The following is a 14001-nucleotide window of genomic DNA, read 5'->3' on the forward strand; positions in this document are numbered from 1 at the left end:
ACCATTGCCTGAGCCATTCCCTTCAGGGAGAAAGACAGAACCATGCGGAGTATGAAGAGGCAGCAATGAACACGGGCAAGAGGAGCTTCCCCTTCCATGGGACACTCAAAGGCCGCGCCATCGTAAACCAAACTAAAACCAGCCCTAACTAGAAACAACTCCAGGGACACGGCACGGCACAGAGCACCCTCGCTCGCTAGAGAAGGCACCAAAATCCCTGGCTTCACGCAGCCCGCAGATGAAAGCGCCTTCCCCAGCCGCTCTCAATCACTGAACCTGGGACACCTACAAATTCCAAGGCAGCATCGCACACAGTTCTGCAAATGATACCACAGGGACTCCTCTTCAGCACTTCACAGAAAACAGCACGCACCAGCGTGCCAAAGCAAAGTCATTCTGCAGAGCCTAAGCAGTTTCTCCTCACTGAGAGCGGCACACATTCCAAGCAGCAGAGCAGTGCCAAAGCCTCCCCTCAGACGGGCTTAAGGAAGATGCAGCACGGACCCCGTGAAAACGCCCAAGACCAGAAAGCCTCGGAAGGAACCAGCAGCCGATCACCTGCACACTGCCACAAACGCTCTCCCCTGGGCTCCCCAGGAAAATCTCTTCTCTAGCTGGCCCCACATACACACACAAGTAGGCTCAGGAGCTCGTGAAAAGGAAAGGGCAGGAGTCGCTTACAGAGGCAGAGCTGTGCAGCTCCTTCTGAAGAGCTTCCATCTTCGCAGTCTGTTGTCGCGCTGTCACCTCCAGCCCCGTTTTTTCAAGCTCCAGCCTTCAAAGGAAACACAGGGCTCAGTATGGGAACCCAAAGAGCACACACACCCACTCCACACTGTGGACTAACAACATCTCAAGCAAAAGCCTCCCTCCAAGGCCCATATTCCGTTGCTGTGATGCAGCAAGGTAATCCTGTTGCCTTTACACCAGCCCACAAAGCAAAGCCTTGTTTCACTCTGGCACTTCCTCACCGTCCAGCTTTTTCCCTCAAGAGCCTTATGGTGAATAGCAGGGAGGCACGGTCTTGTTCTTGCTGGGAAGCGGCCGCTGCTTCGCTTTGCTTCTCTGCCAGGGCTCTCTTCAACTCCTCAACACTCCGCTCAGCCTGAAGACGCCGCTCTTCCGATTCCTGCAACTGTCAAACCAGGACCCATGGTACTCAGCTTCATCGTCAGCATCATACACACAAGTTGACTGCTTTGACTCCCAACTCAAATCTCCCGAACCCTTTTGCTTCACCCTCTTTCCTGCTGGCCTCTCCTGTCCCCATCCCGATTTCCTGCAAGCAGCAGGCTCCGACCGACAAGGGAAAAGAGCGCTTTCTGCACGTCTCAAACTACAGTGCCTGCACAGCACAGCACACGAAGAAGAGCATGTCGTTCTGCTCAAGGCTCCACTGCCCTCATGGGTTACGGCAGCATAGAATTAATGACTTGATCACATCCCACTTGTACCTGTGCTCAGAATGCTGCCTTGTCCTTCTCATCATTTACGGGGGAAAAGCAGCGCTGTTACCATCATTACAGTTGTTATGGCATTTGCCTACCTTGCCTTTAACCCTGGCCAACTCCTTCTGCAGCTGCCCTTGCTCTTCCTCCACGTCCTGGTGACAACGTGGGGCAGCTGCCAGCAAGGTTTCTGGCAGCGACGGCTTTTTAGGAGCATCAGCAAGCTCCTCACCCAGCTCTCCAATACTATCCTAATGAAATAGTCACACACAGAGGAAGAAAAAGCTTGGAGCACGCACCATGCACTTCTAGTAGGGCACTTGCTATGAGAGCTCACAGAGACATTCCCAGACCCTGCTTCCTCACAAGCCTCGTGGAGCAGCTTGCACACAGATAAGCTGCTCTAGTTCGCAGGAACAAACGTATGGCAGGAGTAGCCAAAGAAGGAGCAGAGCCTCCTCAGTGCTGGGCCCACACCCAGAGCAACCTCCTAAGAGGATCCCCCCACAGGAAAACCACTCTGCCCCCATGGAAAGCACCTCAGAATCCCAAGGAGAATCGTTGTCCTCCTCCGGCTCTGCTCCTACTGCCAATGGAACATCTGCAAGGGAAATAAGGAAGGACACACCATGAGTGCTTCTCTCACTCTGCTGCTCTCCTCCATTCGCATCGCAAAGGAGGGACCCTCAAAGCACTACACAAAATATCCTCGCACGTGCAGCGAGTCACCAAGAAACAGTGCTCCTTGCACTTCAGCACTACCACACAACGTCTCCCTCGGCTGACGTTCCCTCTGCCCTGGCATTTGCTGGCAAGGGCAGAATCGGGGCTGTCCCGTCTCACAGTCACGTCACCGTTTCCATGCATTGGCGCTCACAGCCACCAAACAAGACGTGGGCTTCAATGTGGGCTTTAACTCACCTCGCACACAAGCTGTGGCTCCTGCAGCATCTGTGTCCTGAGGACCATCAGCGGCCTCCTCTCCATCCCTTGCAGGAGCTTCATCCTGAAAGAGGCCAGCCAAAAGACTTGCAAAGAACAGAAAGAAGCACTCCCTCCGCAGGCAGCTGACACCTTGCAAGCTACTTCTCTGTACCCACACAGGGAAAATGTTATGACTTCCTTTCTTTGAGGCTTGCAACTCCTCCCTTGAGAAGATGTTTGAGTAGACAGCAGTACCCAATGACACGGATGTGCTGTTCTGCTTCTGAAGAGACCCTCACAAGTGCAGCCTGTGCACAGCCTCAGCTGCCTTCACCCACATTCCCATATGCAGGAGCACGCACACCCTTTCCCTCCTCCTTTGTACCAATGAAAACCAACAGTTGCCTGCTTTTCAGAAACCTTAGTCCAATTCCTGCTCTTTCCCCCCTTGCACTTTTTGACCCAAAAAAGGGCTCCAAGACAAAACCCACATTATTGCTGTCGGCCTTCTTAGTTGGCTGCAGGATTCCATACACTGTCCTTTTAATGGATACTTTGGCAAAGAAGCAGCAATCACAGCAAGCACTTGCAGAGCCAGAATCTGGACCTTTCAGTATTGCACTATGAATCCCATGCAAGCGCCACTTGCTATGAGAGCTCAGACATTCCCAGACCCTGCTTCCTCACAAGCCTTGTGGAGCAGCATGCACACAGATAGGCTGCTCTAGTTCGCAGGAACAAACATATGGCAGGAGTAGCCAAAGAAGGAGCAGAGCCTCCTCAGTGCTGGGCCCACACCCAGAGCAACCTCCTAAGAGGATCCCCCCACAGCAAAACCACAGTGCCCCCCATGGAAAGCACCTCAGCATCCCAAGGAGAATCCTTGTCCTCCTCCGGCTCTGCTCCTGCTGCCGATGGAACATCTGCAAGGGAAATTAGGAAGGACACACCATGAGTGCTTCTCTCACTCTGCTGCTCTCCTCCATCACGCAACACCCACAGCCAAGGGACAGATAATGCTTCTACTAGAGTGTTTTTTAAAAAAAGAAAATAAATCAGCGTCACTCAAGAGCATCCTCACTCTCAGCCACACCACTGTGTTCTCACCCCTTCCCCTGCCTTCTTTGCAGCACAAGCTGCCCAAGCCCAGCATGACAGTTCACACAGCTACAACCAACACCCAACAGAGGGGCAGCGAGCATCCAAACGCGGCTCTGCAATGCCCGAGGCCTGGAGGACGGAGCCTTGTGGGCAGCTGCTCTCCCAAACTTGCGCTCCAGAGTCTGGCACCCACAGTCCGTTTGCATCACAAAGGAGGGACCCTCAAAGCACTACACAAAATATCCTCGCATGCGCAGTGAGTCACCAAGAAACAGTGCTCCTTGCACTCCAGCACTACCACACAACATCTCCCTCAGCTGACGTTCCCTCTGCCCTGGCATTTGCTGGCAAGGGCAGAATTAGGGGCTTTCCCATCTCATCAGCAGGTCATCACTGGCATTCACTGACTCAGCACAAGGAGCAAACAAGCACAGGGGCGCAACGCTTCTGAACTCACCTCTAACATCAGGGAGGGCTGCTGCAGCATTTGCTACTTGAGGATCACCCGCTGTTTCCTCCCCATCCCGTGCAGGTGATTCCTCCTGAAAGAGGCCAGCCAAAAGAGTTGGAAGAAACAGAAAGAAGAACCCGCTGCACAGGAAAGGACACCTGGCAACATACTTCTCTTCTCTGTACTTGGACAGGGGAAAATGTTCTGACTTTTCTTTTACAAGGCCTGCACTCCTCCCTTAGGAGGATGTTTCAGCGCACAGCAGTACCCAGTGTCACAGACACGCTGTTCCTCTGAAATAGAGGCCCTCAGAAGTGCAGCCTGGACACGGTCTGAGCCTACGTTCACCTACATTCAGGTATGCAGGAGCACACACACCCTTTCCCCCGCTCCTCTGCAACAACAAAAACCAACAGAAAGCACCTCAGAATCCAAGACGGGGTCTCCATATTCCTCCTGCTCTGCTCCCGCTGCCAAGGAAACATCTGCAAGGGAAATAAGGAATGGCACACCATGAGTGCTTCTTTCACTCTGCTGCTCTCCTCCATCAGGCAAGCCCCAACGAGCAAACACATGGCGGGATCCATGTTTACTAACTCACCTTTCTCACCAGCCACTGATCCTGCAGCATCTTTATCCTGAGGACCACCGGCACCTCCCTCTCCATCCTTTTCGGGTGATGCTTCCTAACAGAGGTCAGGAAAAAAAAAAAAAAAAAAGAGTTGCAAAGAACAGAAAGAAGCATCTTCTGCACCGGTCACCCACCCTTTGCTAAATACTTCATATCCCTGGCTAACTGCACAGGAGACTTCTCTCTTGTCTGCTGCAAGGAAGGCCTGCAGGTTTCCCACAGGAATGCCTTTGGGCAGACAGCAATACCCAGCATCACAGACATGCTGCTCTGCCCCTCACAAGCACGGCCTAGACACACTCTGACCCCAGCTTCAACAACACGGCGACACACACAAGCACGCTCCCCATCTCCCCCTTCTTTACACCCAGGACAAGCAACAGCTGCCTGCTCCTCCCACAGCCTTAGTCCAGCCTCCTTCCCTTTCCTCACGCGCACTCTTCAAACCACTAGCACATCTCACTGTGCTGCAGTAGCTCTTCGCAGACGGCATCTGCGACACTCTCTCAAAGATCACTGACAAGAGGGCGACCAGGGGAAGAAGGAAATCTTGCCTGCATCTCCAGCACTGCAGGGTGCCTTCCAGCATCATCCTCGGAATCCTCAGAATCACTGCACAGTCCCAGTGCCAAACATCTCTTCTGCAGGAGAAACAGCAAAAATAAAAAGAGACCATGAGAGGGGAAACGGGCAGTGGGAGATCAGTCACACGCGAGCCTGGAATGCCATTCGCATGTGCCGGGAGAAAAAAACACCCGCTACAGGAGCTCCCTGCTGAGGACCCTTGAGGAACCTCACAAGGAGGACAGGAGAGCCAGGGGATGAAGCATCTCAGCACGCTTTGAACAATAAATGCCTTTCTCCCGTTATCAGTCAGAATTCTATCACCCCTTTGTTCCTGGAAACTGAGCGCAAGGTCTGCAGGACAAAGGAACAGGTAATCTAGGAGCTCATCAGCTTTTATTCTCTAGAAATCTCACGCACATCAACACTATGCGGTCATTTCTCTTGTCACCTAGTGCTCTTCTGCCCCCGACCACCAGGCTGCTGCACGCCCTGTCACAGCTACCAGGCTTGGAGGAAATAGCTCACAGCAGGAGAAGGGGGGCCAGGCAGGAGACGGCCTTGCAGGAGAAAAGCCACCGCACTGCAAACGCCCTTTCGCTCAACTCCACACAGCTCAGCCCTCCAAACCACTCACTCATTCCAGAGAAATTCTGCCTCTTGGGCCACTTCACCTTGGCAGCTAAACGGCGTCTTTCTAATTCGGAGGCAGGAATAGAGTTCTCCTCACTCTCCTCATCATCAATGTCTTGAATGCTTGAAAAGTGAAGACAAAAAGGACCGTGTCTCTCTCCAGGCTCTCCTCTTCTGAGGCACGGGAAAGGATTGGCGGAAAGCCGTTGTTCAAGCCTCACCTTACAAAGCATTCGCGGGAAAGCTCCTCTCCCACTGCGAAAATATTAATTGACACGATTAATTCTTAGCATGTCAGACCTTCAGAAGTCAACACTGCCCACAAGCAACTAACAGGCCACGCTGCAGGGGAACAGTCACGCAAGACAGCAGGAACAACAGCAGGCCCCAACCCTGGACATCTCGCACCCTACTGGATTCTAACCCCCTCCCCTCAAAGGACATTAGCAAAGAAAATCAACACTGCCCTTACATTTCCTCTAAGCTTCCTCAACAAAATACTAGCATGGGACAAATACGCTTGGGGAGCAGACAGTTAGCAAACGCTGCGGGGCGCTGACGGGATAGGAAGCTAATGAAGTGCTCAGCTACTCGCACCACACACACATGCACACGCGCACGCCACACGCAGAGCCCCATCAGTTCCTCCGTGCTCAAGGATCCTACCTCCGCTGGCCGCAGCACAGGCACCCGATGTAAAGGCAGCAGCTCCTGCTCCGGGAGGCGAGCTGAGTACTGCCAGGCCTACTGGGTTGCCTGCACGTGCTCTCTGCGCGCACTCTGCCAGCTCTTCACTAACACTACGGACAGGAAGAAAGGAAGGACTGGCACCAAAACCAACACCATCCTTGTACACGGCTCTTCTAGGACACACCGAGCCATTGCTCCTCCACGCTACGCCTACTCAGAGCCAACTGGCAAGGTGACACACGGTGGCTAGTTACACATATGTGAGCACACCTGTCCCAATTCACACTCGACACAATAGGTACCACATCATGCCCTTTTGCCCTGCTTCTACAGACGTCTCCACACATCAGTAAACCTTAACAAGGGCGCCCATAAGCCAACACGGACATTCACACATCTTAACAACTCTAACGGTCACCTCAAGCACTTACCGAGCATGTCGAAAACTCCTAGCATACTCCTCCGCCGTCCACCCAGCAACATCTTTCTGGGAAAGGTCAGCACCGTGGCGAAGAAGAATTTCTAGGATGCTCCTGTCCCCAGTCGAAGCAGCCCGCATTAAAGGGGTCCTAGAACACCCGAAAGAGGAGAGGAAAGCTAGGAGCCAACACAGACATTTCACTCGCATGCTTTTCAGCCCTATTTGCTCCCACAACAATTGCTTCCCCCTTTCCCACAGCCAGAGCTGTGGGAAAAGCAAAGCAAAGCAAAGGCAGCTACATGGAAGCACAGGACAACTGGGAAAGCAGGGGGCCTCCGGACACGCTCTTTGGACAAGCCCTTCACCTGGCAGACTGGTCTCGAGCGTGCACATTAGCTCCTTTTTGAAGCAGGAACTCCACCATCTCGCCATGACGACCGGACACAGCAAGGGCAAGGGGCGTGCAGCCCATCTGCAAGCATAAACCGCCCCCAGTCAGAACCAAACAGGCACGGGAAGCCACTCTCTCTTTCCAAGAGCAGCCTCACCCACGTTCTACGCTTACCTTATCCTGAGCCTCAAGAAGGGCATTGTGCTCCAGTAGCTGCCCTGCTAGAGAGGTGCTACGACCAAGGACAGCCAGGTGAAGGGCAGTGTTGCCGGTAACATCAGCAAGATTAGGCCTGGCACCATGCGCCAGCAGAATGGCCACGCATTCTTCTTGCTGGCACTGCACTGCCTGCAAGCAACACAGCAAAGAAAAGGAAGCCTTTCCAGCAACTACGTTTCCATCCCTCAGTGCTCCCACAGCCGGCCAACCTCAGAAAACAACCCCGACTTTCCCAGAGGAGGCAACGCGGGCCCATTCTGCGCCAATCACAACACAGTCTCCACCTGTCCCCACGTCACGCATCACCCCAGAGACGCAGCGCTCGGGGTGGAACTTGGAAGCCCTCCCTCAACAGTTCTCCCGCGCTCCACGTACCTTCAGCAGTGGAGATCTCTTGTAGCTGTCCCGCGCATCGAGCTTGCACTTCTTCTCTACTAAATAGGACACGATCTCCGAGTGCCCATTAGCGCAAGCCAGATGCAGGGGTGTCCTACAAAGGCAACACATTCCATTAACAAGCACACACACGCCGAGCTGCACCCACCGCTCCTGCCTCTGTCCCGGGCCTAGGGCCACCGCTGTCCGGAGCCACAAAGCCAGCTTACAAAGAGTCGCTCCTTCCTGCACCAACGGCAGCAGCCACCCCCACCCCACGCAGTTCCCGCTTCCTGCAGCTCTGCACCTGCTTCCCTGCAAAGGGGCTCCCGCGCCCAGGCACACGAGTCTGGCCACACAGCCCCACGCTGCCGGGCGCAAGCGGCTGCCCTCCATCCCTCTGCCCACGCGACCGCCCGCTGCCTCCAACAGCACCACCCACGCTGCCCGGCAAGGACCACCAAGGCTTGGCTTGGCCACCTCCAGCCTCCGCCAAGGGACCCTCCAGCGTGCGCCAGCACCGCTTGCGTGCCAACAGAGTGCCGCGCGCCGGGGACACGGGCTTTCCAAGAGCAGCACAGCAGCCTTGGGCGGTGCTGGTGGGGCAGGGCCTGCCACCCGGCCTTCCCCCCCCGGCGCACACGCGCCCTCCACGCCTGGGCAGGCCCTCGCTAAGAGCCGGCAAAGCCCCGGCCGGCGCCGCCCCCCTCACCGCTTCGCCTTGTCGCGCCCGTCGAGGCCGCGTCTCGGCAGCCGCCGCAGCGCAGCCAGGTCTCCGCGGGCAGCCGCCCGGTGCGGCTCGCTCAGCTCCTCCTCGCGAAGCTCGTAGCGAGCGCCCACGCAGGCCAGGGAAGCGCCGCCGGGCGGCGCCGCCCTCTGCCCCCTGCCGAAGAGCGCCAGGAACCTCTTCATGCTGCGGCGCGGACGCGGATACGGCCAGAGAGACGGCCCCGCCTCGGGCGGGGCAGAGGAGCCGAGCCCCGAGCAGGGGCCGCGGCCCGGGACAGCTGCGGCGGGGCTGAGCCCCGGCGGGCTGCGGGAGCGGGGGTCGCGGGCTCGGAGCCCCCGCGCCGGGAGCAGAGGCGCGCTCCGAGGGCCGGGACGCAGCGAGGCTCCCAGCGAGGCACGCGCCGACCGTCGCTCCGGCAGTGGCGGCCGCAGCTCTGAGGCCGCGCGGCGACGGCGCCAGGCGCAACAGCCGCGGCGAGGGCGTCACAGGGCGGCGGGGTGACGCCGCGGGGTGACGCTGCCACGCGCCACAGAGGGCTCCTAGACGTGGGGCTGCAGCGCACGGAGGAAGGGCTGCAGCTCCCCAAGAAAGAGCACCGTCGCTGTTAGTGTGGTTGTCGTGCAACTTTCTTTTTCTTTTTCAGTGGTGCCCTGTGATTGTAAATCTGCTACTTGTTGCAGATTTGCCAACGCTGCCAGTTACTATCATTAGTAGAAAGTCATGTTTCGTTTCACAAAAATCCCCATTTACGGGTTGACAGTATTTGCTCAACTGAACTGAGCAGAAAAGCAGAACCATGCAAAAAAATATAATTCCCAACCACACTCATTGTATAGATTGCCATTACATGTTTGAAGTGCATGAGTAGGGTGGAGCTGTTAGTTTGTATATTGATATGTGCCCTTCATGAAGAGTCTGGATTTTACTACTTGTAGAATCAAGGCAGGAAGAAGTTCACCAGAAGGGCCCAGGTGCTCTTATGCTACTGAGCAGCAGCAGAATACTTCCATAAGATGATTAAATGAAGATTTTTTCCCTCACTTCTGCATGTGTGCTGTATGCCTTAGCGGGAGGAAAAATAGCAAAGCTTGTATTTGATCAAAGGAGCGTGCAGTTGGCTGTGGATTACAGTGCTATGTTACTGATGTCACTATCCCTGATAAGGAAGGTCACCTCTCTTTTTGCAGTGAGGTTGCAAGTCTTTAATGGCACCTGCTCCTGTCCAACACTGCCTTACAAGCCATGTATATAGCTGATACTGTGCGGTTAGCCGTTAAATATTACCTGCCATAGTGATACAGACAGAAACCGGGATCTGTGCAATGGAACTCGAAGCCTGTACCTCAAGTTCCTAAATGAGGACTCCAGCGTGAGCAGCCTCGTTCCCCCTCAGTGGAAGAGGGGGCTTCTCTGGTATGGGGGATAGAGATCTTTCTCTTGGGGATGTAACTGAAGTGGCCACCAGATAAGCACTGACTTCTCACTTACTTGGAAACCATCCTTGAATTGCAACATACATTACTGTTCCAAATGAATGGGATTCTTCTAATCGAGACTTTTTTTTTTGTAGCTTGTCAACGCACACATTGTAGCTTGCACACATTGCTGGGACATCCTGCGTACCGCATTCTTTAACTCCTAATTAGCTCTTTAACTTTGAAGGGCAGCTACAGTGTGAGTGTACTGTTCACACAGTCATTGAGCATTCCCAGATTTTTGGAGTCGAACCCTGACAGATGTCCAAATATCTGGCGCGGGAGATCAGGTAAAGCCATGGTCTCCACTCGGCAGAGAGCTTCCACCAGGAAGACTGTGGCGACCCAGACGGAACCGCCACAGAAACATGCAGCGGTCCAGGTTTCTGGCTGCGGGGAATGTCTGAGCCTCTCCACGTTACCAGGGAGTGGCGAAAACACCGTCTGCCTTAGGTGTGAGCAGGTGGATGACCTGCTCGGCCTGGTGGCGGAGCTAAAGGAGGAGGTAGAACGGCTGAGGGCCATCAGGGAATGTGAAAGAGAAATAGACTGGTGGAGCTGCATCCTGCAGTCTTCCCAGGAAAGCCACCCTGAGAACCCCCCGGTTCCGTCAGAAAATCCAGTGCCCTCTTGCCCTAGGGCAGAGCGGGCAGAATTAACAGTATCCAGGGACAATCAACAATGGAAACGGGTCCCCACTCGAGGTGGCAGAAGATCCCCTCCACGGCCCACCTCACCTCCACCTGTAACCACATTCAACAGGTACGAGGCCCTGGAACTTGTGGATCAGATAGAGGAGGCCTTGAACCAAGGCCCATCTAGGGGCTCTCTCCAGAGAGGCAGTCTGGTCCATGCTGCAAGGCTGCTCCCCCTAAAGAGAAAAGGAGCACCCGGAAGAAGCGGCGGGTGATCGTCGTGGGTGACTCCACGCTACAGGGCACGGAGGCACCGATATGTAGACCGGACCCCTCATCCAGAGAGGTCTGCTGCTTGCCAGGGGCCAAAATAAAGGATGTTACAGAAAGGCTCCCAAGGATTGTTCAGGAGTCGGACTATTATCCTCTAGTATTGTTTCATGTGGGCGCTAATGATGCCGTGGGGAAAATGAGGGATATCAAGCAAGACTTCAGAGCCCTAGGGATGGCCATCAAAGGTACGGGTGCCCAGGTAGTGTTCTCCTCTATTCTGTCAACGAGGGGAATGGATTCAAGGAGGAGAAGGCGGATATGGCATCTTAACAACTGGCTGCGCCGCTGGGCTTGGCAACAGGGTTTTGGCTTCTATGACCATGGGACTCTGTTTGATGACCACCAGCTAGTGGGGAATGATGGGACCCATCTCAGCAAGAGGGGCACACGTCTCTTTGCCAAAAGGCTGGCCAACCTGGTTAGGAGGGCTTTAAACTAGGCAAGAAGGGGGAAGGGGAGTGTCACACAGACATGGCAAGCAGTACCGCGCAGCCTAGGTCAGATGGCGTCCAGTGGGAGTATGCTAGTGGGGAAGGGAGGATAGGAAATGATCACGGAGGGTCCTCTTTCACCCCTCCTGGGAAACCTGTGGCCTCTGTTGCTTCCCTGAAATGCCTGTACACCAATGCGCGAAGCAAGGGGAATAAGCAGGATGAACTGGAGATGTGTGTGCGGTCCCAGCGTCATGATCTTATTGGTATCACAGAGACGTGGTGGGATAGCTCGCACGACTGGAGCGCTGCCATGGAAGGCTATGTGCTCTTTAGGAAGGACAGGCTGGGAAGGCGAGGTGGTGGAGTTGCTCTTTATGTGAGAGAGCAATTGGAATGCATGGAGCTCAACCTGGGAGTGGAGGATGAGCGAGTTGAGAGTTTGTGGGTAAGGATTAGAGGGCAGGCTAATGTGGGAGACACTGTGGTGGGTGTCTGCTACAGGCCACCTGGACAAGACGAGGAGGTTGATGAGGCCTTCTGTAGGCAGCTGGATATTGCCTCACGGTCACAGGCCCTGGTTCTCATGGGGGACTTCAACTACCCCGACATCAACTGGAAGGACAACACAGCCAGGCACAAGCAGTCCTGGAGGTTCCTGCAGAGCGTCGACGATAACTTTTTGACACAGGTTGCGGAGGAGTCGACGAGGAGAGGTGGGCTACTGGACCTCGTGCTATCAAATAGGGAGGGCCTAGTAGGAGATGTTAAGGTGGGGGGTAGCCTCGGCTGCAGTGACCATGAGTTGGTGGAGTTCAGGATTCAATGAGGAGGAGGCAGGGCTGTAAGCAGCCTTGCAATCATGGACTTCAGGAGGGCCAACTTTAGCCTCTTCAGAGACCTCCTCGGTAGGATCCCATAGGCTAGAGCTCTAGAAGGCAGGGGGGCCCAAGAGAGCTGGTTAGTTTTCAAGCGGCACTTCCTCCACGCCCAGCAACAGTGCATCCCTGTGTGTAGGAAGGCAGGCAGAGGGGGCAGGAGACCTGTGTGGAGGAGCAGGGAGCTTGTTGCAATGCTCAAGCAGAAGGCAGCGGTATACAGAATGTGCAAAAAAGGACAGGTCCCATGGGAGAAATACAGGAACGTAGTCAGGGAATGCAGAGATGCGACGAGGAAAGCTAAGGCACGGTTGGAACACAATCTGGCAAGGGACGTTAAAAATAACAAGAAAAATTTCTTTAAATACATTAACAGCAAAAGGAAAATCAGGGAAAACGTGGGTCCGCTGGCAGACGGGATGGGCACCCTGGTTACAAATAACACAGAAAAAGCAGAGTTGCTGAATGCCTTCTTTGCTTCGGTGTTTACCAAGGGCAGCCCATTAGAGCCCCAGGCCCTAGGGACAAGAGAAGAAGCTGGTGGAGAGGAAGACCTACCCTGCGTAGAGGAAGATTGGGTCAGAGAGCACCTAAGGAACCTCGATACCCACAAATCCATGGGTCCTGATGGGATGCACCTCAGAGTGCTGCGTGAGCTGGCAGAGGTCATATCTAAGCCGCTCTCCATCATCTTTGAAAGATCCTGGAGAACAGGGGAGGTGCCGGAAGACTGGAAGAAGGCCAATGTCACGCCAGTCTTCAAAAAAGGCAAGAAGGAGGACCCAGGCAACTACAGGCCAGTGAGCCTCACCTCCGTCCCCGGAAAAGTGATGGAACGGCTCATACCGGCCGTTGTCTCCAGGCACATGGAGGACAAGAAGGTGCTCAAGAGTAGTCAGCATGGATTCACCAAGGGGAAATCTTGCTTGACTAACCTGATAGCCTTCTATGATGAAATGACCGGCTGGATAGACGAGGAGAGAGCGGTGGATGTCGTCTATCTCGACTTCACCAAGGCTTTTGACACCGTCCCTCACAATATCCTCCTGGGCAAGCTCCGGAAGTGTGGGATAGATGAGTGGACAGTGAGGTGGATTAGGAACTGGCTGGATGGCAGGGCCCAGAGAGTGGTGATCAGTGGTGCAGAGTCTAGTTGGAGACCTGTAGCTAGCAGGGTCCCCCAGGGGACCAGTCCTTGGTCCAGTCCTGTTCAATTTATTCATCAATGACCTGGATGAAGGCACAGAGTGCTCCTTCAGCAAGTTTGCTGATGACACGAAACTGGGAGGAGTAGCCGATACCCCAGAGGGCTGCGCTGCCATCCAGAGGGACCTGGACAGACTGGACAACTGGGCGGTGAAAAACCTCATGAAATTCAACAAGGCCAAGTGCAAGATTCTGCACCTGGGGAGGAATAACCCTAGACACCAGTACAGGCTGGGGACCGACCTTCTGGAGAGCAGCTCTGCAGAGAAAGACCTGGGTGTCATGGTGGATGACAAGTTGACCATGAGGCAGCAGTGTGCTCTTGTGGCCAAGAAGGCCAATGGGATCCTGGGGTGCATTAAGAAGAGCGTCTCCAGCAGATCGAGGGAGGTGATCCTGCCCCTCTACTCAGCCCTGGTGAGGCCGCATCTGGAGTATTGTGTCCAGTTCTGGGCTCCACAGTAC

At 54.8% G+C, this 14001-nt stretch overlaps 1 protein-coding gene across 1 annotated transcript; it reads right to left on the bottom strand.

Annotated features, from left to right (window-relative positions):
- Positions 1-5164: 5164 nt before the first annotated feature.
- On the bottom strand, positions 5165-8760 carry LOC148596019 (uncharacterized). The gene is made up of 7 exons (XM_088534411.1): positions 8561-8760; positions 7849-7963; positions 7429-7602; positions 7229-7335; positions 6874-7011; positions 5757-5875; positions 5165-5196 (listed from the first exon to the last, which is right to left on the bottom strand). Exons 1-7 carry the CDS (start codon positions 8758-8760, stop codon positions 5165-5167), a joined length of 885 nt encoding a protein of 294 aa, XP_088390537.1.
- Positions 8761-14001: the final 5241 nt, after the last annotated feature.

Source organism: Tinamus guttatus, unplaced genomic scaffold (genome assembly GCF_059628265.1).
Source record: "Tinamus guttatus ecotype Peru unplaced genomic scaffold, ASM5962826v1 Tinamus_guttatus_pri_ptg000035l, whole genome shotgun sequence".
Lineage (NCBI taxonomy): Eukaryota > Metazoa > Chordata > Aves > Tinamiformes > Tinamidae > Tinamus > Tinamus guttatus.

Bases quoted from the DNA above. Each gene is read 5' to 3' on its own strand.
- LOC148596019 (XM_088534411.1), bottom strand. From the start codon at position 8,760: ATGAAGAGGTTCCTGGCGCTCTTCGGCAGGGGGCAGAGGGCGGCGCCG. The intron at 7,603-7,848 runs GTACGTGGAGCG...TGTTGCTTGCAG, and splicing joins AGAGATCTCCACTGCTGAAG to GCAGTGCAGTGCCAGCAAGA. The intron at 7,336-7,428 runs GTAAGCGTAGAA...TTATGCTTGCAG, and splicing joins TTCTTGAGGCTCAGGATAAG to ATGGGCTGCACGCCCCTTGC.